Raw genomic sequence first — 24,967 nt, forward strand, 5'->3', positions numbered from 1 at the left:
ATTGGGGTAAATGTCAGATATTTACAGTCTACAAATATCTGACAAGTTTGTCATTTAGTACTAGATAACCAATGTTTGAAAGCAACACAGGATAACAAACTAACAGAAACTCCTTTCAGAGTCCTTTCTGCAGATCTCATGTCTCATGTCATTTCATGTGTATGCAATTCATTCATGTGAATGAAAACGTGGAAACTCTGTCTTTGTTTTACAGCCTGCAGATGTTCCTAAACCTGTGAGTGCACCAGGCCCAGTCCTCAAAGCCAATTCCCTCAGCAACCTGGAGCAGGAGAAGTCCACCTTTAGGTATGTAGTCCCCATTACAGCACCCTGGGCTGCAGAGTAACTGGGTGAAGGACAACTCTTGAGATCCTCGCCAAGGCCTCTTGGAAATTCATTTATTGTTGTTTGAGCACCATCTAGTGGAGTTAAGTCACTGTACAGCCAGTGCCCTGTGCAGTACGTTGCAAACGACAAGTGTGTACTAAAAGGAAGGGACTCGACCCAAACTGCTTGTCCTGCTGCAGGGCCTGTTGGTTTCATCGAGCCCTGACCTCCTCACCTTGTCTAGGATTTCCAGATGAATTTCCAAAATACTTGATCATTTCAGAACTTGGTAACATTCAGGATATATGAGTAGTCTTTCCTCAAAACATCATCCGGCTTGAGGTCAAACCTGCTGTCTCTCTGCTGTGAAAACCTCTGCAGCTGTTTACTTGTCTCTTTCTGCTCCCACTGCAGGGCTCCTGAGCCACAGAAGCCCCACACTAAACCTCTGGATGATGTAATGCGTTCCAACCACTATGACCCAGATGAGGATGAAGAGTACTACAGGAAGCAGTTGTCCTACTTTGATCGCCGCAGCTTTGACAGCAAAGCCATGGGCCAACCTGCCCCTGGCATCAACCGGTTCCACGATCTGCCCAAACCAGCTCAACTGTCCTACCCATACAACAGGTATAACAACACACCTTAATACCAGCAGTGCTCCGTGCACAGCGGCTGCAGCATTACTATTGTTTTGATTTGCTGTATCGCCTGTGACTTTCTGCCACAGAGTCGAGTCTGTTGAGAAGGTGAGTCCAGTGGAGAAAAGATATGAACCCTTGCCCCAAATCAGCCCCTCCTCTCAGTACGGACCCCCAGCCTCAACCATCCCACCCAACACACTGCCCAAACTCAGCCCCAATGACGGTAAGCTCTCATGTTTTCTGCCTCTTGAACTTCTTTCGCAATGTTAGTGTGAAATTAAGATAGTTTCACACTAACATTGTCCAATAATTCAAACATTGAAACTTAAGTTACCTCCTTTATCAAATGATGCAGTTCAACCACTTTCAAGTCATGTTCAGTTTATGCCTGGGATGTTCGCTTGTGCCTTCCTATGAGGTGCTAACATGCATGGGACTAAGCACAAAAGGATTATGACCACAGTTCAAATAATCATCATCACTTTCATTATTAACAAGGCATCATAGTACTTTTACTTTCAGTCATATTCATTATAAATGCTTATAATCTTTAGTTACTTCCCCAACAATACTGATTTATTGTGCTAACTGTAAAGAACATGAAAGCATTATCTGAACTTCTCATTTGTTCAGATAGGATATTTTGCTAAACGTCTGTATTTAAGTGCTTGTATCATCCTCCTCACATTTCCAGCAAACTCCATAGCCGAACCGTTGACTTCTCCCAACCCTAAACCTGAGCTGTCAGCTCTCAGGCCTGCCAGCAGGGATGAACCCGCACCAGGTGGCTACCTGCCCCCAAGGGGCATCCCTGACAAATCCCCAGTAAACGGCACTGATGCAGCACCCCCAAAGACCCTCGGCGCTCCTGCTCCAACTAGCTACAACCGCTATGTCCCCAAGCCTTACACCAGTGCAGCGAGGCCCTTTGAGCGCAAGTTTGAGAGCCCAAAGTTCAACCACAACCTGCTGCCCAACGACACACAGGTGAAGACAGAACTACTCAGCAAGCCCAGTGCGGTCAGCGGCAGTGTCGGGAAGCCTCAGCTGTCACCACAGCCCCTAGATCACGACAGCGGCCTGGACACCTTCACACGCACCATGGACAACAGGCCCAAATACCAGCACAATAACATCAACGCCATCCCCAAGGCCATCCCTGTAAGGTAAGACGCTCATAAAGCTCCCCATCCCGCAGCAGCACTACACTTTGATGTTTAGCACTGAGATACAGTTCTCTCATGTCATCTGCTAGTGTGACTGATGATGATGATGATGATAACGATGATAACTTCTGTTCCTCAGCCCCAACGCATTGGACGATGATGATGAAGACGAAGGGCACACGGTGGTGGCCACCGCCCGCGGAATCTTTAACTGTAATGGTGGAGTTCTGAGCTCCATCGAGACGGGCGTTAGCATCATCATCCCTCAAGGTGCTATCCCTGAGAATGTGGAGCAGGAGATTTACTTCAAGGTGTGCCGGGACAACAGTATCCTGCCCCCCCTCGACAAGGAGAAAGGTCAGTGCTGCACAACCGTACACTTCACATGGGTGAACCAAACACTGCCGTTCTAGCCGCTGAGCAGCCGAGTTCTAATCCATCACAGATCTTCTGCACATCGTCTTCCCTCTGTTCTCTGCCTTCTCTTCTGTGTCTCATCAAATAAAGTGGAAATGCCAAAAACAAAATATGTCTTTATGATGAGCAGAATGAACTTACAAGGTTGTGTAAATAAACTATTGATTTCCACCTAAAACAGTTGTACGTAGAATAACATCCATATTTGCATATCTTAAATTAACATTTAGCAACAGGGGAGTGTACTTACGTAATTAACCTGGCAGTTCAGTTAGCAGTTTAATTCTCGTTCACTGTGATGTGTCTGACAGCAGCTTCCATTTTGGACTCTTGACTGGCTAATAGATAATCCTGTATGCTCATTAATTCCTGCATGTTTAATTAGTGGAATTAAAATGTCATGTGTCTGTGCAGGAGAAACGCTGCTAAGTCCGTTGGTGATGTGCGGCCCTCACGGACTCAAGTTCCTGAAGCCGGTGGAGCTGCGCTTACCTCACTGTGCGTCCATGACCCCTGATGGTTGGTCTTTTGCTCTAAAATCCTCCGACTCTTCGTCGGGTACGCTGTCCTCTCTCTGTCCTTTTGGGGTCTGTGGGCTGGCTTTGGTGATTAGAGAGGAGATTTTCTGAATCTTTTTTAATCATCTCATCTGTTTTCCATATTCCCCCTCACTTCTTTATCGTGCATGAGTTATTTGGACATTTAAAAAAAACTCTGTCGTTCAATCTAGTAAGGGATTGCTTGACTGATTTGATTAGACAAAGAATTACATTTTTGAGATAAGCAAAACTTAACAATTGCCTCCACCAAGGCTCAACAGTTCCCTCATGAAACCGCATTTAAATTCACTAGATCCGCATTTTTATTTTGAATCTGATTGCACAAATGCATAAACGTAGCTGTGATTGTTACTTAAAGGGTTCACGAGTCTGCCAGGTAACTTAATGCTCTCATGTGAAGTAGTGATAAAAAAAGAATCTGTCATTATATACACTCAATATTTTTTAGTCACTGTATTGTTTAGGCCTATGCAGGAGTCAGTAACCTTTCTCAGTCAAAGACCCCTTAAATGAATAAATGAAACCTCTGGCTTGTGAAGCACTGTAATAGATCACTCCTCTGCTTGAGCATTACACCCCTGCAACACTGCAGGGTTCAGAATGGACAGTTCTTTTTAAAAAGGATCATAATTAATGCAACAGAACCAGAGATGTTTTCTTCTTCTCTGTTAAAGCCTGACGAGTACATGGCGGTGTAACCCCGTCACTGACAGTTCAGTTGGAGATCATTTCACATTAAGCAGTAATCCTCCCTAAGAACTGTAACCAAACTGATGCATGAAGTTTTTTTTCATATATCTACTTATTCTCTCCTGATTAGTCAGCCAACATCTCCTCCGTGTTGTAATGTAACGTCTCTTTAGTGCTACACAGCATTTTGTTGATGTTCAGTAACCTATTAAAACAGACTCTATAGAGGCCGATCATATGTGTTGGATTCCAGCTCACTCACTGGTGTATAGATTCATGTATGAAATAACTAATGAAGTAACATTCATATTATTAACAATCCATTAAGCATTTAACTCATCTCATGAACTCAAGCAACAGGACTTACATCACATCCTGTCTCCAGATGAGCAGTAAAGGTTCAGTGTGTAATGTTTAGGTGAAAGGGATTTTTTGCAGAAATTGGCTATAAAATAATCCTAGTGATGTTTTCACTGGTGTGTTTCATCTAAACTGTATGAATTGTTGTTTTCTCTACAATAGAATTGACCCTTTATTTTTAAAAACATTATATTTACATGGAGGGGGGGTCCTCTCTGTGGAGGCTGCCATGTTTTTTATAGTCGTCCAAACTGGACAAACTAAAACCTTTTGAGTTTCTATGACAACTGAAGTTCACCACAGGTTCTCTTTCATGTTTGGAAGGAGAAGGTGAGGTGAGGAGCTTTCAGCTGCAACATGCGACTTCACCTCTAGATGTCACTAAATTCTACACACTGAACCTTTAAATCATCATTCGATGAATGGAACAATCTCTTGATCTGTTTTGAGCTTCTACTGTTTTCTGTGTTTTAAGATGAAGGTTCTCCAGCGGCTGACGTCACGTCTCTCTTTTTTCCTGCAGGTGATCCCAAAACCTGGCAGAACAAATCTCTCCCTGGAGACCCCAACTACCTGGTGGGTGCAAACTGTGTATCTGTGCTCATTGACCACTTCTGAAGAGGGCGACAGCTGGCCTGTTACTGAATGTGATAAACTGGGGGCCCCCCCGGCCGTGCTCCCTGAAATGTGGCGGGGTGCACAGTGCTCAATGAAGTATAAACTCGGTACTCTCATGTTGTTTACTGTGCCCAAAACTAAAAAAAAAAAAAAAGACACTCACACAAGGAGAGTCGGAGGAGTCCAGCATCTCCAAGGCTGAACTCTCGTTTTTTTCCTTTTTTCTTTTTCTTTTTTTTTGGTGCTTTCAAGGCTTGCAAAAAATAGAAGATAACATGAAGTTATTTAAACAAAGGAACTGAAGTTGGAATGCATGACCAGTGCACAGACTGAATTATCTCATTTTGACATTTTTAGCTAATTTTGTAAAAGGTTCAGAGCAGTGCAAGAAAAAAAGGAAAATTTTGGAAACTTGTTTAATATTGAAATGAGATTTTTTGCGTACTGTAAGAAAAAAAAAACCCATAACACTCACAAACAGCAAAGTTGGTATATGCAAAACTTTTGTTTGCGAGTTTGTGGTCATGCGTTTCACCCTCGAAGGATCTTGGAGGACTTGAGAAATGCTGAGCCTGACGCACGAAGGAAGAAGAAGTAGGCATCATAAACATAAAAAAATAATAATAATAAAGAATGAAGGTTAAGTATTAGTATCAGATGCCCGTCACTTCTGACGGGGCTCTCTGTTTAAACTGATATTTTGTAGCAAACGTTTTACCGTAGATAAATATACTGACTTGATTTTACAAACTCCTGCTGTCTAGAGATCTATGCATGTGCTATGACTCAGGTCCAGAAGCCTGTTACTACTAAGTTCAACACATGGAAATCCCATCGTACACTGCAAGCAGTGATGCCTTATCTGCATATTAACTTTTCAGTGACACATTCGAACATCGGGTCCTTCGGTTAGAGCGATCACTACAGAAGAAAACTTTGTCTCTGCATTTTCTCATAACCAGTGAACTTGGATTTAGCACACGAGAATAATTGAGGCTGATAAAAAGGTATGCTTTCTTTTACTGCTATGCATATGAAGTCTGAGGAAATACAAAAAGCTAGAAGATGTTTAAAATTGTGGCTGTACATATTGCTAGCATATGGCCTTGGTTCTCTGTAAATTGACTTTTGTACATCTTTGTTATTTTGTATAAAAGAGAAAAGGTTTGTTTAAAAAAGACAAAGCGGTTACATTGGTTATGTTTGTATTCTGGTTATACCCCTGAGCCTTGGAACTGACATAAGCAGTAATAAGTCCGACTTTTTTACCAACATATACACACACTACTTAAGGCATTTTTAACAGTCAGAAAAAGTTTTTATTCTTATTTACAAAATAGAGAAGTGCTTGGTTTAAATGATTTTAAAAGATGTACTTGAGGGGGTCTGCTGTGAAGAGTGGTCCCTTTCTTTATTTGTGATACTGGATGCTGTATTGTGTGCCCTGAAATGTATTTTTGTACTAATAGACAATTTATTATGGCACATCGGTACTATTTTCTTTTGATATAATAACACTGCTTCAACCCAACACTAGTTTATTTTCCTGTGTGGCTGACATTTATTTTTATTTATTTTGATTTGTCTTTGGTTCAACTTTTTTGTTTGTTTTTTTCCTTTGCAACACATTTCTAAGTATACCACTGTATTAATAAATAAATTCATTTTTAAAGTAACTGCTAGTTGGACTCCAGTGTTGTGTTTGAAAGGGGCCATATTCCGAAAAAGTTCTTGTGTTCAAATTTGTAGAAAATTGAAAGGGAGGGGGACTTTAACAAGCTTAAGACTTTAATAATTAAGAGTTATTATATAACTCTGTCAGGTGTTTTTAAATAAATATTGTAGCAATCACCTGCGCGTGAAGAATTCCGTGTGCTGCAATCTGCCCCCTCACTTTTAGACTAAAACACAGTCACACACCACCACTGTGCACACACACTCCTCACTAGTGCAGAGGGATGCCTCCTATGCCTCTTGTGTTTGCGCTCCAACACCAGGTCCTGATCTTCCTCTTAAAATGTTTTTACACTCGTCAACTGTAAACACTGGTCGTCTGTGGAGTCGAGTTTTGTGCTTCTTTATCTTTATCTAGCAGAGACTGTCCAGCAATCACACATGTTGATGAAAGCTTAGCTATTAAACAGATTGAGTGTTAAAATTAGTAGTAAGGTAAATAAATTAAAAAACTAGGAAGACACTCAGTAGAGCACATACCACATCCAAGGTCCAACCAGCTCATAGATATCAGTTCCCAATCAGTTCTCATTGGTTTTTTTCATCAAGATCCATGAATCATTATCTGGAATCAATGAAAATGTTGAAACACACTCTCTTGCAATTTAAATAGAAAGAAAAGAATTCCTGGTCCCCTGATCCGGATCCACACCTTTTAATATATTCAAAACAAATGTTCATTAGATACCTGAGACTATTTCTACTATCACTACACATTCACTACTATTATCACAAAGATATTTACGTTGTTTGATTATTTACTCACACCGGTTCCAAGAATGTGTCACACCTAGCAACAGACCTGACCACACCCCCTCCCTGACCCAAAACATTCCTAAATCACTCCTGAGCTTGGACTCGAAAAGTTTGGCTCAGTCAAGAGTGTGCTCAGTTTGTGTGTGAGTGCACACACACACACAGCCCCAGATGTTTTACATAGTAACACACCCAGACTGTTTTTTCTGCCAAATGCCATAAAGGATTCCTCTGTGTTCAGAAGTTGGCGACTGTATTAACAGTTTGCAGTGATTGATTTATGTTTGTTCTACCGTTCACAGGTGCTTCATCAACACATTCAACATGTTCATTTAGTGAACTGAGCAAAACTTAAATCCAATGCAGACGATCTTCATTTGAACATGAGGAATCCCATTGGTTTCCTAACCACAACTACACTTAAATGTGACTTCATCCTGTTCAGTGGCAATGTTGAATCAAAAATCTGTTTTAAGATTTCCTCTAATCTGCTTAATTAAGTGGGGTTTCAACTAAAAATGTTCAGTTATTTCATTTAAATCTATAATTCAAAATGTAAAAATACAAGTTTTTCTTGAATCAAAAGTTTAATGACATAATCACTAATATATGAACAATGGAGACATCAACTATGCCCGTCACAAACTCAGCACAGCACATATGTCCGTCAAGGCCTAACTATCCCTGAAACTGAATCAAGCTGCAAGAACATGTACACACTCACAGATGATAGTTCACTAAATATACCTGATTGTTTTCATCAAGATTAATTATTCCCAAGGAAATCAGTGGACCCATAACTGTAAACCATCAAACACAGAGAAACTCCCTCAAACTCCAACATCCAAGGGAAGAAACAAAGTCGTTTTTGAGACATCACCAGAGAGACACCAGAACATTTACTTGTTTGCCGTGTGACCAGACTTGTGACAAAGTCTGAGTATAGTTTTATCTCAAAGGGTCAGTCACACCGTCACATCATACAGCTGCTCTGTTCACATGTGTGCTTACAGGAGCACAGCGGCAGCTTATAGATTAACAACAGGACGAGAGACCCAGACCTTCCTGAGTTAAGTGTTGGTCACACACACAACCTAGATAGAGCAAAGATAGTGGCTGTGTGTAACATCGGTACAAAGGTGATAAACACACACTGATTGTACAATATGTGATATAATTACATTTAGTAAGTCATAAAAGCTGACCTTAATTAGTTTTTTAAATATTAGTGTCCTCAGCCTGATGCAAAAAGCTTTAGATAATAGTAAAAATTAGCTTTAAGCAAAAAACAAAGTTAAATTATTAACAGTACAACTGTAGCAGTGATCATATCTATATCAGACTGTCAGCGTCGTAGAATACATTTACAGAGATGAACTGTAGTTGAGTTAATTTAAAAATAAAAGTGTCTCTTCAGATGATAATGATGATGTACCGCTTCAAAGTCAGTCTGCCCCTGAGATTAGTTGACCGCATTAAAAAAGGTCCACGAGTAAACTGTTCAATTTTTTGTAAAGGACGGGTCATGTCCCTGTTAGAGTTTGATATCTTTCGACGCTATCGCTCTGTAGATCTCCTCCGTCAGCGGGACGTAACTCTTTTTCTCAGGATCCAGGAAGTACAGAGGATCTTTGATTTGAGCCGGGTCGAATCCTTCCTGCACCAACTTCACTTTCCTCATCTTGAACGTCCCCGTCATCTCCAGGCAGGGCTGCAACCAAGAAAAAGTGTGGAGGTCAGAAACGTTTCAGTACAGCTTCAGTTTCTGAACAACACATGACCACATCAGTGTGTCAGTGTTTTCCCTGCATTCACTGCTGACTCAATAACTCCACTTCCTGTCCTCATGTGAATTCTGGTTTTCGGGAGAACGTGCATGTGTGATTGCAAATGTCTGCGTGAGAGCCAGAGATTCGGCGAACTTTCTCCACCGAAAGTGGATGTGATATTTGCGGTAGAATTGATACGTTGCATCCTACGTCTGGCCTGCTGCACCTTCCCTGACCGCTGAGGAGAATTTGTTGCTGTTGTGAACGAGTCTGAGCAGAGAACCCACTGCTGTGTTGTGCATGTGCGAAAGGAAAACTGTGGAGAAAGTCCGGACCCAGTTCTCCGGGGTTCCTCTGCAGGTCATGTTGAAAGTACCTTTAATGAGCTAGTCTGGTTAGAGGAAGTGATTTGTTACCTGAATTCTGATGAATCGAGGTCTGGCGTATCCTGGGAGGTTGTCGACCACCTGCTTGTAGACGTCTGAGCAGTCAAAATCTTCTCCGGCGTTCAAAGTGACAGCTGCCATGCCGATTCGCCCTTCGTGACCTTAGTGTTTGATTCACGTACAGGAAATATTAAAAATACAATGTTTATCTATTTATGATTGTCTTCAACTTCAGAGACACATTTCTACTAGAACAATTTCTGAGTTTTTTTTTTACCTTTAACCTCAACACCATAGACGTTTGCCTCAAAAATGCAATGAGCCTTTGTGAGATTGTCTGCGACCTCTGATGTGGCAACGTTCTCTCCTTTCCATCTGTAACGAAGGCACAGAGACGTTTTTTCTTCAAATACACAGTTTCTTGAAACACCAGTCTTGCAACTGAGAAAAACTGTTAATACATCTTATTGTGTTGGGTATGAAAAATTAGCTGAGCAATCAAAACTTTCTAAAACAAGTTTTGACCTAAAAAGCTGTAATTATAGGTGAATGCATTGCAGGGGCGATCGCTGTGCTATTACTTTTCTAAGACATTCATCAAGCAAATCGCAAAAATAATGAAACCTAAATGCATGGGAGTCAAGGTCTCTCGCTCATTTAGAGTGAGTAGTCAAGGGCTCTCGCCCAATTAGAGCAAGTGTGAAAAAATGGCTGAAAACAGCTAACTTTTTGTTAGCTAAAACAGCAACAAATGGAGGTTGTCAGACATGATTTTTAAATCAAAATAAAATAGTGTTTGTTTGCTTCGCAGACATGTGACTATGACATCTCTCGGACCTATACTTTTGGCTGTATCATTTTTTTGAAAAATGTTTTCTGGTTTCACCTCTCCATTGGATGCCATGTTAATTTGAAAAAAAAAGGTTAGAGAGGAGAACAACAGTCAAACTTTTTGAACTCGCTCCCACAGTCACATTTCTTAACTCTAACCAGTTAAGTTATCAAGAAACCTGTAAGGAGCCTAGATTTTCAAAATAAGCCCCCCCATAGTAAGAGGATGTTATCAGGAAACTTGTAAGGAGCCTAGATTTTCAAAATAAGCCCATCCCCATAGTAACAGGATGTTATCAGGACACCCAAAGGGCCTAGATTTTCAAAATAGTCAGGAGTGGACTACAGTTCCGCTGCACCCCAGTCGATCAGATGAATGCATGTCGATAACTTCGAAATTAAAGTAGAGACAGTCAGAGAGAAAGGATTTTTCTGTTTTGTGAAATACATTTAGTCCAATCAGGATGATCCTTTGAGAGAAAACAGTAGCAACAAACGGATTGATAAATACATAATTAGTAGCTACGTGCCTGAAAGTGTCACCAACTCGATCCTGGAAGTACACAAAGTTCTCGTGGTCAAACCGAAGCAGATCCCCCGTGTTGAAGTACATGTCGCCCTTTTTCAAAACATTGTGGAGCCTCTTCTTCTCGTTCTGTTGCTGATTACCAGCGTATCCAATAAAGGGAGACCTCTGAGTTATCTTTCCCACCAAAAGTCCTGTCTCACCTGATAAGGAGATACAGGAACAATGGTCATCACAGTTTCCCATAGAGCCACAGTGAAGTCTTGAAGTTGCAGATCAAGAATCTAAAGGTTTGGTATGAGTGAGTCCACTCACCTCTGGCTGCTTCGATGCACAGACCCTCAGAGTTTCTGACAGGCTCCTCGTTCTCAATGTCAAACTTGATCAGAGTGTAGGGGAAGAAGAACTAAGAAAGAACAAAGACAACGTACATCGGTTCAAAATGTAAATCAGTGAGAAGTTGGTATTTGATTTAATAGTTGATTAAGTTTACAGTCTACGGTGATTACGACTTTGGGCACAGGTCTCTTTCGAGCTAAATGCTAATGCTAGTGTGCTCAAAATAAAAAAAGGCTAACCTGCTGATGTTTAGTGAGAATAATTCTCTCTATGTTAAGCTAGCACTAAACATAAAGAACAGCTGATGTTGGGAATGTTGTTTTGCAGGTTTGATTGTTAAAATGAAAAACATAACAAAGGTGTCCAGTATGTAGTGTGGCTCTCAAACAATGTTGACAAGTGGCCCTTGATAAGGAAAGAGTTCAACTCTGTGCTAGATAAAAAGTCAGAGACTACCAGAATCATTACGGTTCATCCTGAGGGGGACATGAATTTCTGGACTAAATTCCACGGTAATCTCTCTGATAGTTGTTGAGACGCTCCATGAAGAGTCAGAGGAAGTTGTTGGGCTTCATCCTCTTGGAGCTTGAATGTCTATTTTGTGTCAATCCCTCCAGTATTGTTAAAAAACATCAGCCTGAGAGACGGACAGACCAACCATTCCTAGAGCCACATGACTACCATGAATGAAAAACACCACATATGCTCCTTTACCTTGTGGACAAAATTGACTCGCCCCACCGCTCCGATCTTGGACGTGTAGTTTATGAAGCCGATGTTTCCCTCTGTGGCAGCGTACAACTCTCGGACTTGAATATCCCCGAAGCGATTCAGGAACTCTGACCAAATGTCTTCCCGGATTCCGTTTCCGATGGCGATCTTCACTTTGTGGTTCTTCTCGTTGTCCTTCTGCAAACAGTGGCATCACTTCTGATTAGTAAGAGACACAATCGAAACAGGTCATGATATATTTAAGGACGTGCTGGCCTTGGATCCTTGTTACCTTGGGCGTGTTGCAGAGGTAGCGCATTGTTTCACCGATGTACTGCACTACCGTCACGTTATATTTCCGGCAGTCTTCCCAGAACTGAGAGGCAGAGAACTTTCTCTTCAGAACAATGGTCATACCTGCAGCAGACATGAAGTTACGCAGATATTACAGCTTTATCTCACTGTGAACACAATCCCCTTCTTTAAAGCCCAAAACCAGCTGTGTAAATGCTTTTATTCTTCTTCTCATGAGAAGATCAGGAGGATCATCACCTCTCTCAATGGCTCCGGCCAACCCGATAAGGAAGCCTGCACTGTGATACAGAGGAAGATTGATGTAGAAGATGTCGTCTGCTGTGATCCCACACGCTGCCTGGATGAAGGAGGCGGCCCACACCCTCTCATGGGTGACAACCGCTGCTTTAGGTAAACCTGCAAAGGTAAAAGAACAATTAATTAACTCAGGTTTTTCAATGCAACAAATAGAGGTATCTGTTTTTACAGAGATAAACAGGGTTTCAAAACATCCATACAAAGATTAACCCAGTCCTTCAGCGTGATCCACCTCTCTGCTGTTCATTCACAGTACAGGGTATTTTTTCTTTAAAGCTGCACTAATCAATATTTCTTTTTAGAAAATGTGTCTCAACTTTCACTTAATTATTTCTGTTTCAAAACATGTTTTTTTACAATTCACTCTCAGTCCTCTCATATAAGAACAGCAGAAAAAAAACTATAAACCCACTGAGTGTTCCCTGCTTGTGTTGTAAGCAATGACCATGAGTGTCACAGGTTTGGGTTGCACACACAGTTAGTTTCTTTTGGGCTTAAATGGGACAGAAAAATATGACCTGAGCCGCACTCTACTGCACAGCACCAAACAGTCAAAGTTAACAACTAGCCGGTGAATGTGGTGGAGCATTCAGCAGCTTGAGTGGTCATCAAGAATAGAAAAATATATAAATACACACAATTTACCATTTTCTATTTGGTTAAAGGTCCAGTGTGTAAGATTTAGGTGAAAGGGATCTTTTGGCAGAAATTTAATGTAGAATAATCCTCATGATGTTTTCACTAGTTCATTTAATCTAAATTGTATGAATTGTATTTTTCTTTACCCCAGTAAAGGCCCTTTATATTCAAATACTTTATATTTACATCGAGGGGGTCCTCTCTACGGAGGCCGCCATGTTTTTTACATTAGTCCAGACTGGACAAACTAAACACCTTTTGAGTTTTTATGACAATTAAAGGCTACCACAGGTTCTTTCTCATGTTTGGAAGGAGAGGGTGAGGTGAGGGGTGTTCAGCTGCAACATGCAATTTTAACACTAGATATCACAAAATTCTACACACTGTACTTTTAAATAGATGCTTTAGATTAATAACAGTGTGTGGGAGGGAATATGTTCTGCTCTAACAATCCAGCATAAGAAACTAGAGTTTCCCTGTGGAGTTTATGAGCACTAGTCGAGCTTTGGAGCAGCTTTTTATGATTTTTAGTTTAGTTTGTGTTGAGCACATGGACATGCACATTGTGCAAAAAGAAAAGTAGACGTTTACTTATTTGTTGTGTTTTAAGAGAAGTTTCCGGGTGTACCTGTGGTGCCTGACGTGTAGATGTACAGAGCGGTGCTCTTGATGTTGACATTGGCTCTGAGGTCCCGGGACAGAGGCTGATCTGAGGCCTGGGAGATCTTGTCAGACAAAGAGTTTATGCCCTGGACACGGCAGCTGTCCGACAGGATATACACACTGATCCCCTGCTCCCTGAGCGTCGGTAGAACCTCCTCCACAGCGTCCTGCAGCTCTGCAAATATAGAAAAGTCTTCAGCCCCATGCAATATGTCAGAGCCTTGTGTTGCACAATCATGCACATGCCTGCATCACGTTACCTCGGGCCCCACTGGGATACGAGCACATGGTGTAGGCGGCTCAGCTCAAATGCATTTTTCAATAGTAAAACTCCATGAGCCATAGTGAGAGTGTGGAAAAACTGGATTCCTGAGAGCAATGGTTCCTTAAATAACCTCAATCTGCAGGAGTGAATGTGGAACACACAGACTGAGTCCATACAGGACATGAAGTCACTAAAAACTGAACTGTTGAAATATTGACCTGTCCAGGAGATACTGCAACAAGTTGAAATAAATCTGCATATTACATTATCCTCATGAAAAACTTATCAGCTAACAGTGTAAGTACACAGGAATGATACTGGATGAGAGGAATTATTTTTACACTGTTTTTACCTGTTTGTTGAAAAGTCTGGTAACACTTTAGTTTAGGGAACACAATGTTAGCCACTAATACATGAGTAATAAGTGTATGTGTTAATGATCAATAAGATCTGCATTAAGCATCTCTACATATGTATTAGGTATTTATTCAACAATTTCTTATTCTTACTGAATAGGTCATTTATTCTTGACAAACCCTTAATAAGCAGCTAGTTAGTCTTGAGGTTAAGTTGCTGATATATAGTATGGATCAAAGTAGACTCCTAATACATTGTCACAATATGTTGCTACACTGTCTCAATAGGTAGTATATTAAGACAGTGTATAAGGAGTCTGTAGCCTCTTTATTTTGACCCATACTAAATACTAATAACTTACGATCATGGCCAACTAAGGCCTTCTAAGGATTTACCAAGAATAAACCAGTTGTTAAGCAAAAATAAGAATGTGTTCAATTAAGACCTAATACATATATGCAGATGCTTAATAAAAACCTTACTAAGCACTAATAGATATACTTATTAGTTATGTATTAATGACTAATATCGTGTTCCCTAAACTAATGTGTTACCAAAAGCCTTATGGCTGTTGGGATGAAGGACCTTTGAAACCCCTCTGACTTGCACTGTGGGTGCTGCAGTCTGCCACTGAATGAGCTGCTCAGAGTTCCCACATAATTACACACAGGGAACAGATAAATGAATAGATGATAAATGAAAACACACATGTCTTATCTTTGGTGGAACAAAAAGATGTTTCATTCTGAAACGTGGACAAGGGCCCAAATAGACAGATTTTAATAAAAATAATAATAATGATCAGACACCCGACACCCGACACCCCCCCCCCCCCCCCCCCCCCCCCCCCCCCCCCCCGGACCCCTGCCCCTCTTTCCTGCGGCCCTGGCACCTGTCTCTCTTACCTGGGCAGGTGATGATGACCTTGGCCCCGGAGCAGGAGAAGCAGTGCAGCAGAGACTTGGACCTGATGTTGAAGTTGAGCAGAGCTGCGGGACACCCCAGTTTGAACAAGCCGAGCCAGACCCACACGAAGCTGGGCTCGTTGGGGAGAAACAGGGCCACCGTGTCCCCCTCCTCCAGCCGGGCTGCAGCCTGCAGGGCTCGGGCCACCTTGTTGCTCCGCTGGTCCACATCTCCGTAAGAAAAGTCTCGACCCTCGAAGCGCAGGAAGATTTTTTCGGGGTGTTGTTGGGCCGCGTCCAGGAAACAGTCCAGGATGCTGTAGAAACTCTTGCTTTTCTTGTACTTGACGAGCCTGACGCCGAGTTTGAGGCTCCGCAGAATGTACGTCAGGTCCGCGGCCAAGTACGGGAAAAGTGTTGTGATGACCGGGAGGGACAGCAGAGCCAGTCCGGCCAGCACGGTGAACCACAGGTACATTTTGCAGCTCTGTCTGCGAGCTGGGTCATCAGTGTGTGTGTGTGTGTGTGTGTGTGTGTGAGAGAGAGAGGGGGGGTGAGGAATCACTGGATATTTGTGACAAAGTTCAGCAGCTCTCCCCGGGGCGGTGCTCAACTCCGACCCACTGACCCCTCCCTCATACCGGAGTGGTTTCCAGTCGCTGAGCGGGTGTTTGCACATTTGAGCCCTCGGTTGATTTCAGGGTGTCACTGATGCAGTTGTTGTGTTGATCAGCTGCTGCTCTGTGGATGAGATCCTCCAGAGGAGCGACTGAAGCGAAGACACAAACATGGAGAGAGACACTCACCCCCATCGAACTGACTCACACCAGCGACACCTGCAGGTTAGAGAGTTAATGTTGTTTTTAAAAAGGACAACATGTATTCAGAACACGATTATAAAACAAGAAACTCAGGAGCAAGCTTCATCACAAATAATAATTCTGATTAATGAGGAGGACACACACACACACACACAGTCATGTCTCCATGGCTTTAGAGGACATTAAATTGACTTGTATTACATTTCTGGAAACTTATTCTAACCTAATACATAGTTACTACTTACCTAACCCGAACTTTTATCTTAATCTAAGTTTAACCTAATCCTAGCTTTAACCTAAACCTAAATTAAACTTCACCTTAAAACATGTCTTCACCATAAAAAGGAATGATTTACAAACCTCTGGACGGTGTAAACAGAATTAGGTCCCCACAACATGAGTAATACCTGCACCACCCCCCAACACACACACACAGGTTTGTGGGATCCTTATTAGGACATTGTAATGACTTCCATTCATAGACAACCTAACCCAAACTGACCACAGTTCACATCTTATCATTAACTTTAACCAGGACCACAGAAATGAAGGTAAGCCTCAGTAGGACCAGGCCTGGGTCCCCATCACATGTACTGGTTCTGTCAATGTCAGTGTTTATGCTGGGAAAGGTCCTGAAGAGGTGAGGAAAACACACACACACACACACACACACACACACACACACACACACACACACACACACACACACACACACACACACACACACACACACACACACACACACACACACACACAAACACACACACACCACAAAAAAAGGAAAGAAAAAGAAAAAAGAACCACATATTTTACACTTCAGACTTTATGTAGTAAAAGTACCATGACAACAGTGGATGGTTCATACATCATCGTGTTTTCAGGAACATTTCCATTGCATTGAAGTGAAATTCACTGCTGGTTAATGAGGTTGCTCTCCATGTCTGAGCTGCTGGGTCACCCTGCTCCCGACCTGAGTCAGTGTCATATCGATCAGAAACACTCTGTCGTGATTCATGTTGAGCATGACACGACAAACCAGTCACGTGCGGTTATTTTAAGAAAACCACACAAGTTATTAATCTGCAGGATTTAAAAAGTCACCTTTCTACATTAACATAGATTAATGTGCCCAAAATAACAGACTCTAATATTTACAGGATACACAAGTGTGAGAAATGACTCATTTAGTCCACATTAATGATTCTTTTCTTTTAAACTGAAATCAAGAGTTAAGAGCTTGTGATAACTTTATTTTAACTTTAACTTATATTTAACAGTGTCTAAAAAGGCATGGGTTCAGATCGAATTAACAGTGTAGGACTCAAATAATTCCATCACTTTATTTTATTCTATTAAGCAGAAGAGGACATGTGTGAATATGTTGGCCACAGTCATTTCTGTGTGTTTGGTCATTGCCCCTCGGTAGAGGGAGGGACCCTACAGCAGACACTCTCTTACAAAGAGAGGTGTGTTGTATCCAGGCCAGAGATTTCACCTCCTACACTGACAATAGGCTCCACAGAGCAGAATGCAGGGAGAAGCTGCTCTATGAACAAGAGGCTCACAGCTCTGCTTTCTTCAACAGGAAGAACTCGCTTTCTTGTTTCATTTGAAGCCACGGTGTCGCTGCAGCAGTGTAGATGTGTTCTGTATGTGTTACTCACAGCATCAAACATGTGCCACAATGTGTCATCAGGGGGTAGGTGTGAAATGAATGCAGAGGTAGAAGAACAAACACGTGAAGATAAATCACAACCCAGCATCACATGGATTTTTCCTTTAAAGGTTCAGTGTGTAGAAATCAGTGACATCTAGTGGTGAAGTTGCATGTTGCAGCTGAATACCCCTCCCCTCACCCTCCCCTAAACACGAAAGAGAACTTGAGGCCTTCAACTTAAAAGATGTTTAGTTTGTCCAGTCTGGACTACTGTTAAAAACATGCAGCCTCCGTAGAGAGGACCCGCTCCTGATGTAAATATAAAGTATTTCAATATAAAGGCTCATTCTAGGGTAAAGAAAACAACAATTTGTACAATTTAGATGAAAAACACTAGTGAAACATCACTAGGATTATTTTATATTTCATTTCTGCCAATAGATCCCTTTCACCTAAATCTTTTATATTTTGATTTTCCCTGACGTCACTCCATTAAAGATGTCCAGCGTTAGTGGGATGTAACTCCTCTCTTTCTCATCCAGGAAGTAGAGAGGGTCGGTTATTAGATTTAGGTCAAAGCCTTCCTCCACCAGCTTCACCTTCAAGTGCTTGAACGTGCCTGTTACCTCGATGGAACTCTGCAACAATCAAAATGATTAAATGACATGAATGATCATAAATAAATCATGCTCTCAACACCAGAGAAATATTCCATCCGTCCATTATCTATACCACTTATGAGCTGACACTGGGTGAGAGGTGGGGTACATTCTGGATTTGTAAACATTTCGAAAGAAAAGGAAAATGCACCTGAATCCTGATAAACCGGGGTCGTGCGTAGGCTGGCAGGAAGTTTTCAACGTGTTTAAAAACATCTGCAGAGTCAAACTTCTGTCCGTCTCTTAAAGTGACAGCAGCCATCCCAGCCCTCCCCTCCTGACCTGTAAAAACACATTAAATCAAGATTCACAAGAAATCAGTTTACTGATGTGAAGCAGTAATGATTCAACGTACACAATGATACATGGTACATGCAGTAACATAGTGGTACTCAGCGCCTTGTACTTGTTGTTATCACTGCTCTTAAAGGGGCAGTCCACCAATCTCACACATAAACATCAGAAGTAGAAATAGCCTGTGATAAAAGTTGTGTAATGTGTTGTCAAGCTGTGGAGGAGAACATCTCCTTAAGTCAAACCCAGGGTGTGAGTGGGCTTGCAACGGAACAGGAGGGTTGTATAAAACACAAATTGTATTATGGGAAATGTAGGATCCAGTGTTTTGGGCCTTGACTCATACTGGGGACTAAAAGAAATGCTTTAAACAAACCAGACTTCAACTGAGGGTCTTCTGAACATCAACACACAGAGTCGGGGGGAAATGTCGCTTTTTGTAAAGAAAGATGAGAAATGAAAATAATTCCGATAACAGGGATCACAGTGTGAGTGTGGGAGCACACACTCCTCGCTGCACTGATTTGAGCAAACAAAGTGACAGTAGTTTTGTAAAGAACAAGGTGCTGTGGCACTTTCTGCCAAAAACAACGAAGGATTTATGTAGCCCCCCCCCCAGTCCCTTTTGCTTCTATTGTTCTGTTATTTAAAGTTCACTCTGATCCAAGTCATGAGTTGCAACATGTTGCAATCTGTCTGTGTTTTGAACTTTGCGCTGCCAGTGTCTTCTCTGCCATTTCTGGTTCTGATTTTTTACTTCACATCAACTGCAGCCAATCCCCGGAGTGGGATCGTCTGTTAGCACATCACTGTGGGACTGGGAGAACTGGAAACCCAGGATGAACTTGTTCCTCTTTCTCAGTCTGGTGTAAGAGTCTAAAAACCAGTGATGCGCTCGGTCGGCACATAAAACTGCTTTTACTGGTCAAAGTTTACGACCGGATCATTGACTTCAACACACTGACAGAGTGTAAACACAGCTTCACCGAGGCAAGGTCCACTGTGAGTTTATAACACGAGCTGTGACCTTTCACTTAAAAACAACGTGTCTGGTCTGTGACATTCACGCAGAACAAAACCAACACATGAAGCTCATGTTTAACTCGATCTGTATTCACAACAATGTAGTGATTTATGTTGACTGATCACACATCTGACACAGAATACATACATGTGATGTGCTCATTAGGTTGGTTGTAGAAAAACTACATTTCCTTTCACTGTGAAGTGAGAAGATACTTGTTGGTGTTCCCTGTTCATTTCAGTTATAAGTCAATTATTCAACATTAAGAAGTGACTCAACATCATGGTGAATTATTAACACGTGTTCAGTTGGGGTTTGTGTAGTTGCAAAGTGCCCAAGATTCACAATAGATGGCTTTAAATATTTAGATTAATAGAGGTATTATTAGATACATGAGTAATATAGTGTTAGTAATAAGTATTATTTTGTCAGATCAATATTGTGTGAGACAAATTAAATAAAACCAACATTTAAATCAGTTTAAGAATTATGAATAATTATTATATTCTACTCATGTATTTGTTTAATAAAACATATTTGACTGATTAAATAATTAATTAGGGTTAAATCATGGAATAAGATTTATTAAAAATTATGTGACAGGAATATATTTACTCACTCAATAAAATAAAAATATATAAAAAATAATCAATTTAAGAATTGATATTCAACAGATTTGTTTAAGTCATTTTGACAGAAATGACAAACAGTCCCAAGTTGCAGCCTCTAAAATATGAGCACATGCTGCTCTTCTGTTTAAAGTTATTGCAAAGTGAATATATTTAAGTGATATTACATTTGTAGACAAAAAAAATCAATCTGAAGACGTCTTATTGGTTTTTAGGAAGTTGTGATGGACATTTTTCCTGACATTTTACTAATTTAATTAATTGCTCATCAAATGAAATGAGTTGTTATTTGCTGCTCTGGTTTATGCAACGATTTCTGCTGCTGCATCTGTGACAAGAAGATGTCAGTGAGAATTACCTGGCACTTTAATTCCGTACACGTTGGCTTCTTTGATGCAGTCAGCCACCGTCATGATGTCAGCCACCTCAGTTGTGGCCACATTTTCTCCTTTCCATCTGTTGACGATAAAAAACTAATCTTACAGGCTGCGTGGCACCAAGAGGTTTGAACTGCACGTGACTGAAACACAACCTGAACGTGTCTCCGACTCGGTCGTGGAAATAGATGAAATCATCCTCATCGATGCGCAGCAGGTCGCCAGTGTTGAAGTACACGTCTCCTTTCTTGAAGACGTCGTGGAGCTTCTTCTTCTCCGTCTGCTGCAGGTCTCGGGCATAACCAGAGAACGGAGTCCTCGCTGATATTTCAGACACCAACAGTCCAGACTCACCTGAGGGAAAAGGTTCAAACAGGAGAAGTTGGTGAGGTGGCCCCACCAGTCTTTCATGGTGTCATGTACAACAGAGACCTGGAGGCAACAGACAAGAGTTTAAAGTCAACATTTATTATAACAATTATAAAGTGACAGTGTTGTTGAGCACAGGGATCATCTATGATTGTATAAAATGGAATTCACCGAAGTGAAAAGTGCTAACTGGGTCATAGCAAGGATTTCAGAAATACTGATGTCATACGTCCGAGTAGACCTCTGCCAAAGAGGTTATGATCTCCCTCCCTCCATCTCTTTGTTTATTATCAGGATTACTCAAAAACAACTGAATGGATTTCCGTTAAAACAAAAGGATGAGACATGGGCCAGGGAAGAACCAATTAAACTTTTGGTGCAGATCACAGATTTCTCAGTCAACTTTTTTTCATCCAGATCCATGAATTATTCTCTGAGATGTTGAAAAAGGTTATTTCCTGACCCATGGTGCATCCTTCCACCATGTTTTGTGGTAATCTGTCCATTATGTTTGTGTAATCTTGTTCATAAACCAACTAACAAACAAACTGACAGTACCAAAGTGTTTCTACACAATAATAATTTCCTTCTTTACTCCACTGGGGATATATTCCAGTGTCTGTATTGTATTCTAGAATTGTCAGATTTAAGGACACTGAGTTTAAAAATGTATTGGTCTTTTGAAGGCAAACTAAGGCTAACTTATAACATTTAAATTGTAACCATATTATTTATGGTCCTGACAAACCTTTCGCAGCCTTTATGCAGAACCCAGAAGAATCCCGCACAGGTTCTCCTCCTTCTACGTTGTATTTGACCACACAGAATGGGAAAAGCATCTGCAAAACAAAAACAATAACCATATTGATGAACACATTTAACTTCATAATGTAGGAAAGAAAACATGAACTTTATTTACCCTGTTGAGGAAGGAGTCTCGCCCCACAGCTCCGATCTTGCCGGTGTAATTGTACAGAGCGAAGTTCCCCTCCGTCGCTCCGTAAAACTCTCGGATTTTGATTTTCCCAAACCTGCTGAGGAATTCCCTCCAGACATCAGCTCGAATCCCGTTGCCCAATGCGAGTCTGACTCTGTGGTCCCGATCGTTGGGTCTCTGACAGGAAAGACGATATAAAAACATCAGAACGGTTTTGTTGAATATTCTTTCCTGGTGACAGTAGCTGCGTTAGTGTTAGTGCTGCCACAGACGGTACACACCTTTGGTGTGTTGCAGAGGTAACGCATGATCTCACCGATGTACTGTACGACAGTAACATTATATTTTCTGCAGTCGTCCCAAAACTGAGAGGCAGAAAATTTACTCCTCAAAGCCACAGTGATACCTGCACACAAACAGCAAGGTGACAAACAACAACCATGGAGGAGGAGGTGGGTGACATTTTTTATTATATAGATTTTAATATTTTCTTAGCAGAAATTTTTGGGTTTTTTTTTCGTTGGATTTGTTGACTACAGGGGAAATTTACAATAACCCTATAGCCTCCTCCTTGAACTAAATGACTGTTAAACCCAGAGGTGTGCGTACCTCTCTCAATGGCTCCGGTGCAGCCGAGGAAGCCGGTGCTGTGATACAGAGGGAGGGTGATGTAGATCACATCACTGGAGTTCACTCCTGATGTGCGCTGAAGCCAAGATAGGAACCACAGTTTGGTGTAAGTGATCACCGCTGCTTTAGGGAGACCTGGTGAAGAGAAGCCAGAGGCTGCATGTAGCTGACATGTCGCTGTGGAATCCCACACGTTAGAGCCTCGAGTAGCTCACCTGTTGTTCCAGATGTGTATATGTAGGCCGCTGGACTGTGCAGGGTCACGTGTGACCTTGAATCCTTGGGCAGAGGCTCAGAAGAGGCCAGGCTCATCTTATCTGTGAAGCTCTCCATGCCGACGGTCGTGCACGTGTCAGTCAGGATGTAAACAGTGACCTGCTGCTCCAGCAGAGTGGGCAGGATCTCCTCCACTGCATCCTGCAACTCTGGAAATAAAACCCAGTGAGCACGATCGTTCTCTGACACTGAGACTTGAAGATATCTTGAAAAAATGTGATCACAATCACAGGGAACAGTGTATAAATATATTGTTGTTTTCTTTGTAAGAGGCCACAGATAAAAACCTCTGGTAGTTTTCATATCTGTAAAATATAATATTTCGTAACATGGTCCCACATGTACAATCTTATTGGGCAAAGTGCAACTAAACCTCGTAAATATATGTGTTGGGTACAAGTAACATAAAAGGAAATACAAGTACAAATACCTAAAGATTTTATGTAATTCATGGCTGCATCACCCAGCCTTAGCGAAATGTATAATATTATGTATATAGTAGGAAGACAATTAATTCAATAATAAATAAATAACATCAAATTCATTGTGATAATTATCGACATTTGATTTTGTCAAATCTTGGTGTAATTTTTGTCCATATAGCTCTGCTCTAGTATTTAGTAAATGATGCCACAGGATCTGGAATCACTGATTAAATACTGTGTATGTGCACATGGGTCCTGAGCTCCACTGGGTGTTTTACAGGCTGGAATGACATTAATAAACCTGACGTGTGATTTAAATTGTATAAAAAAAACTTCTATTGCTCCTCAAATAGTTAAAGAGGGAAAATGCTCTGCAAGATTCCGTCAAACTCCAGGTGTGAGCCAGATATTTAGTTACTGACTTTAAAGATGAAGACAATGTTAGATGAACTGATGTTGGATTTGTTCTGATGAAAGTGATGCTGCAGAGACAGATGTGTTGCCAGCTGTAAGTGAATGAGTGAGATGGGACATATGAACCTGCAGCAGCCACCAGTGTGGACGCTCCGCAGCAGCTGAAGCAGTGTAGCAGGGACTTGGATCTGACGTTGTGGTTGAGGAACGCGGCGGAGCATCCGATCTTCGCCAGGCCGAGCCACAGCCACAGGAACATGGGCTCGTTTCCCAGGAACATCGCCACCGTGTCGCCCTGCTTCAGCAGGCCGCTCTGCAGGAACACTCTGGCGGCCTTGTTGCTGAGCGCGTCCGCGTCCCGGTACGTGAACGTCTCATCCTTGAAGCGGAGGTACGGTTTGAGCGGATGCGTCCTCACCGCGTCCAGGAACCGGTCCAGGACAGTGTAGTTGTTCCGGATGTGTTCCAGGATCAGGCGTCCCGTTTTGACTTTGTCGAGCACGTGTTGGAGGTCCAGGTGGAGGTAAGGGAAGCGGAGGAAGAGGAGGCCGAGCAGGAGCACAGCTGCACACAGGATCCAGAGGAGCATGGTGGCGTGAAGAGGAGTTCAGCCAGAGAGACGAAAGTTTCAGAGGGAGAGAGGGGGAGAGGAGGGTGGGCGAAGGTGGTGAGGAGAAGGAGCTCAGAGAAAAAGTGAAGGTGTGGAAACATTTACAATCTGGTTATAAACTAACTGAGCTGCCACAGATCTGGAATGACGGATTCACACTGAGTCCATTCACTCTTGTAGAGAGAAAATGCTCTGCAGGATGCCTTCAGGCTCAACCTGTTATTCATATTTATTTTCACACTTGAGGAACAGGAGCCAGTGGATTTAGAAATGTCATTATTTACCTATTTAAATTGTTGCCATAAATTTTGTTTTTGTTTGAACCAAAATGAGCTTTAGTTAAATATTAAAGAGGTACTACATACTAAAATGTGTTTTGGAGCTATGTGCTCCCTATTACCAAATCTATAAATTAAAATTTACATTTATGGATTGGACATGCCAGGAAATAGTGAAAAAATTGCCCACTGTTTCAAACACGGTCGGTAGAATCAAACATTTGTTGAACACATTCATAGACACTAGTTCCCTAAGTAAGTCTGAGGTCATCAAGATCTATGAATTATTATT

At 41.6% G+C, this 24,967-nt stretch overlaps 3 protein-coding genes across 22 annotated transcripts in view; 1 reads left to right on the top strand and 2 right to left on the bottom strand.

Annotated features, from left to right (window-relative positions):
• Positions 1-6,464, top strand: part of tjp1b (tight junction protein 1b) — a 58,915-nt gene extending 52,451 nt beyond the window's left edge. For 14 of the 20 annotated variants that reach the window (XM_069527736.1, XM_069527743.1, XM_069527739.1 and 11 more), the window contains 7 exons: positions 215-306; positions 742-957; positions 1,058-1,194; positions 1,666-2,137; positions 2,277-2,494; positions 2,969-3,112; positions 4,688-6,464. In XM_069527736.1, the coding sequence (XP_069383837.1) occupies positions 215-306; positions 742-957; positions 1,058-1,194; positions 1,666-2,137; positions 2,277-2,494; positions 2,969-3,112; positions 4,688-4,782 (1,374 nt within the window). In that variant the 3' untranslated portion in view covers positions 4,783-6,464. The remainder of the gene's footprint in view (positions 1-214; positions 307-741; positions 958-1,057; positions 1,195-1,665; positions 2,138-2,276; positions 2,495-2,968; positions 3,113-4,687) is intronic. The other 6 variants (XM_069527741.1, XM_069527745.1, XM_069527753.1 and 3 more) reach the window with 2 other exon arrangements.
• A 1,376-nt stretch (positions 6,465-7,840) lies between these two features.
• LOC109624412 (long-chain fatty acid transport protein 2) lies at positions 7,841-15,839 on the bottom strand. Its single transcript, XM_020079048.2, has 10 exons — positions 15,276-15,839; positions 13,714-13,923; positions 12,387-12,545; positions 12,127-12,251; positions 11,838-12,032; positions 11,100-11,190; positions 10,789-10,987; positions 9,705-9,802; positions 9,458-9,588; positions 7,841-8,983 (listed from the first exon to the last, which is right to left on the bottom strand). Exons 1-10 carry the CDS (start codon positions 15,751-15,753, stop codon positions 8,807-8,809), a joined length of 1,863 nt encoding a protein of 620 aa, XP_019934607.2. The 5' UTR covers positions 15,754-15,839; the 3' UTR covers positions 7,841-8,806.
• A 1,061-nt stretch (positions 15,840-16,900) lies between these two features.
• Positions 16,901-24,574, bottom strand: LOC109624413 (long-chain fatty acid transport protein 2-like). Its single transcript, XM_020079049.2, has 10 exons — positions 23,914-24,574; positions 22,888-23,097; positions 22,652-22,807; positions 22,324-22,448; positions 22,025-22,219; positions 21,854-21,944; positions 20,892-21,090; positions 20,718-20,815; positions 18,564-18,694; positions 16,901-18,391 (listed from the first exon to the last, which is right to left on the bottom strand). Exons 1-10 carry the CDS (start codon positions 24,374-24,376, stop codon positions 18,215-18,217), a joined length of 1,845 nt encoding a protein of 614 aa, XP_019934608.2. The 5' UTR covers positions 24,377-24,574; the 3' UTR covers positions 16,901-18,214.
• Positions 24,575-24,967: the final 393 nt, after the last annotated feature.

The sequence above is a fragment of the Paralichthys olivaceus genome, chromosome 7, assembly GCF_024713975.1.
Source record: "Paralichthys olivaceus isolate ysfri-2021 chromosome 7, ASM2471397v2, whole genome shotgun sequence".
NCBI classification, from domain to species: domain Eukaryota; kingdom Metazoa; phylum Chordata; class Actinopteri; order Pleuronectiformes; family Paralichthyidae; genus Paralichthys; species Paralichthys olivaceus.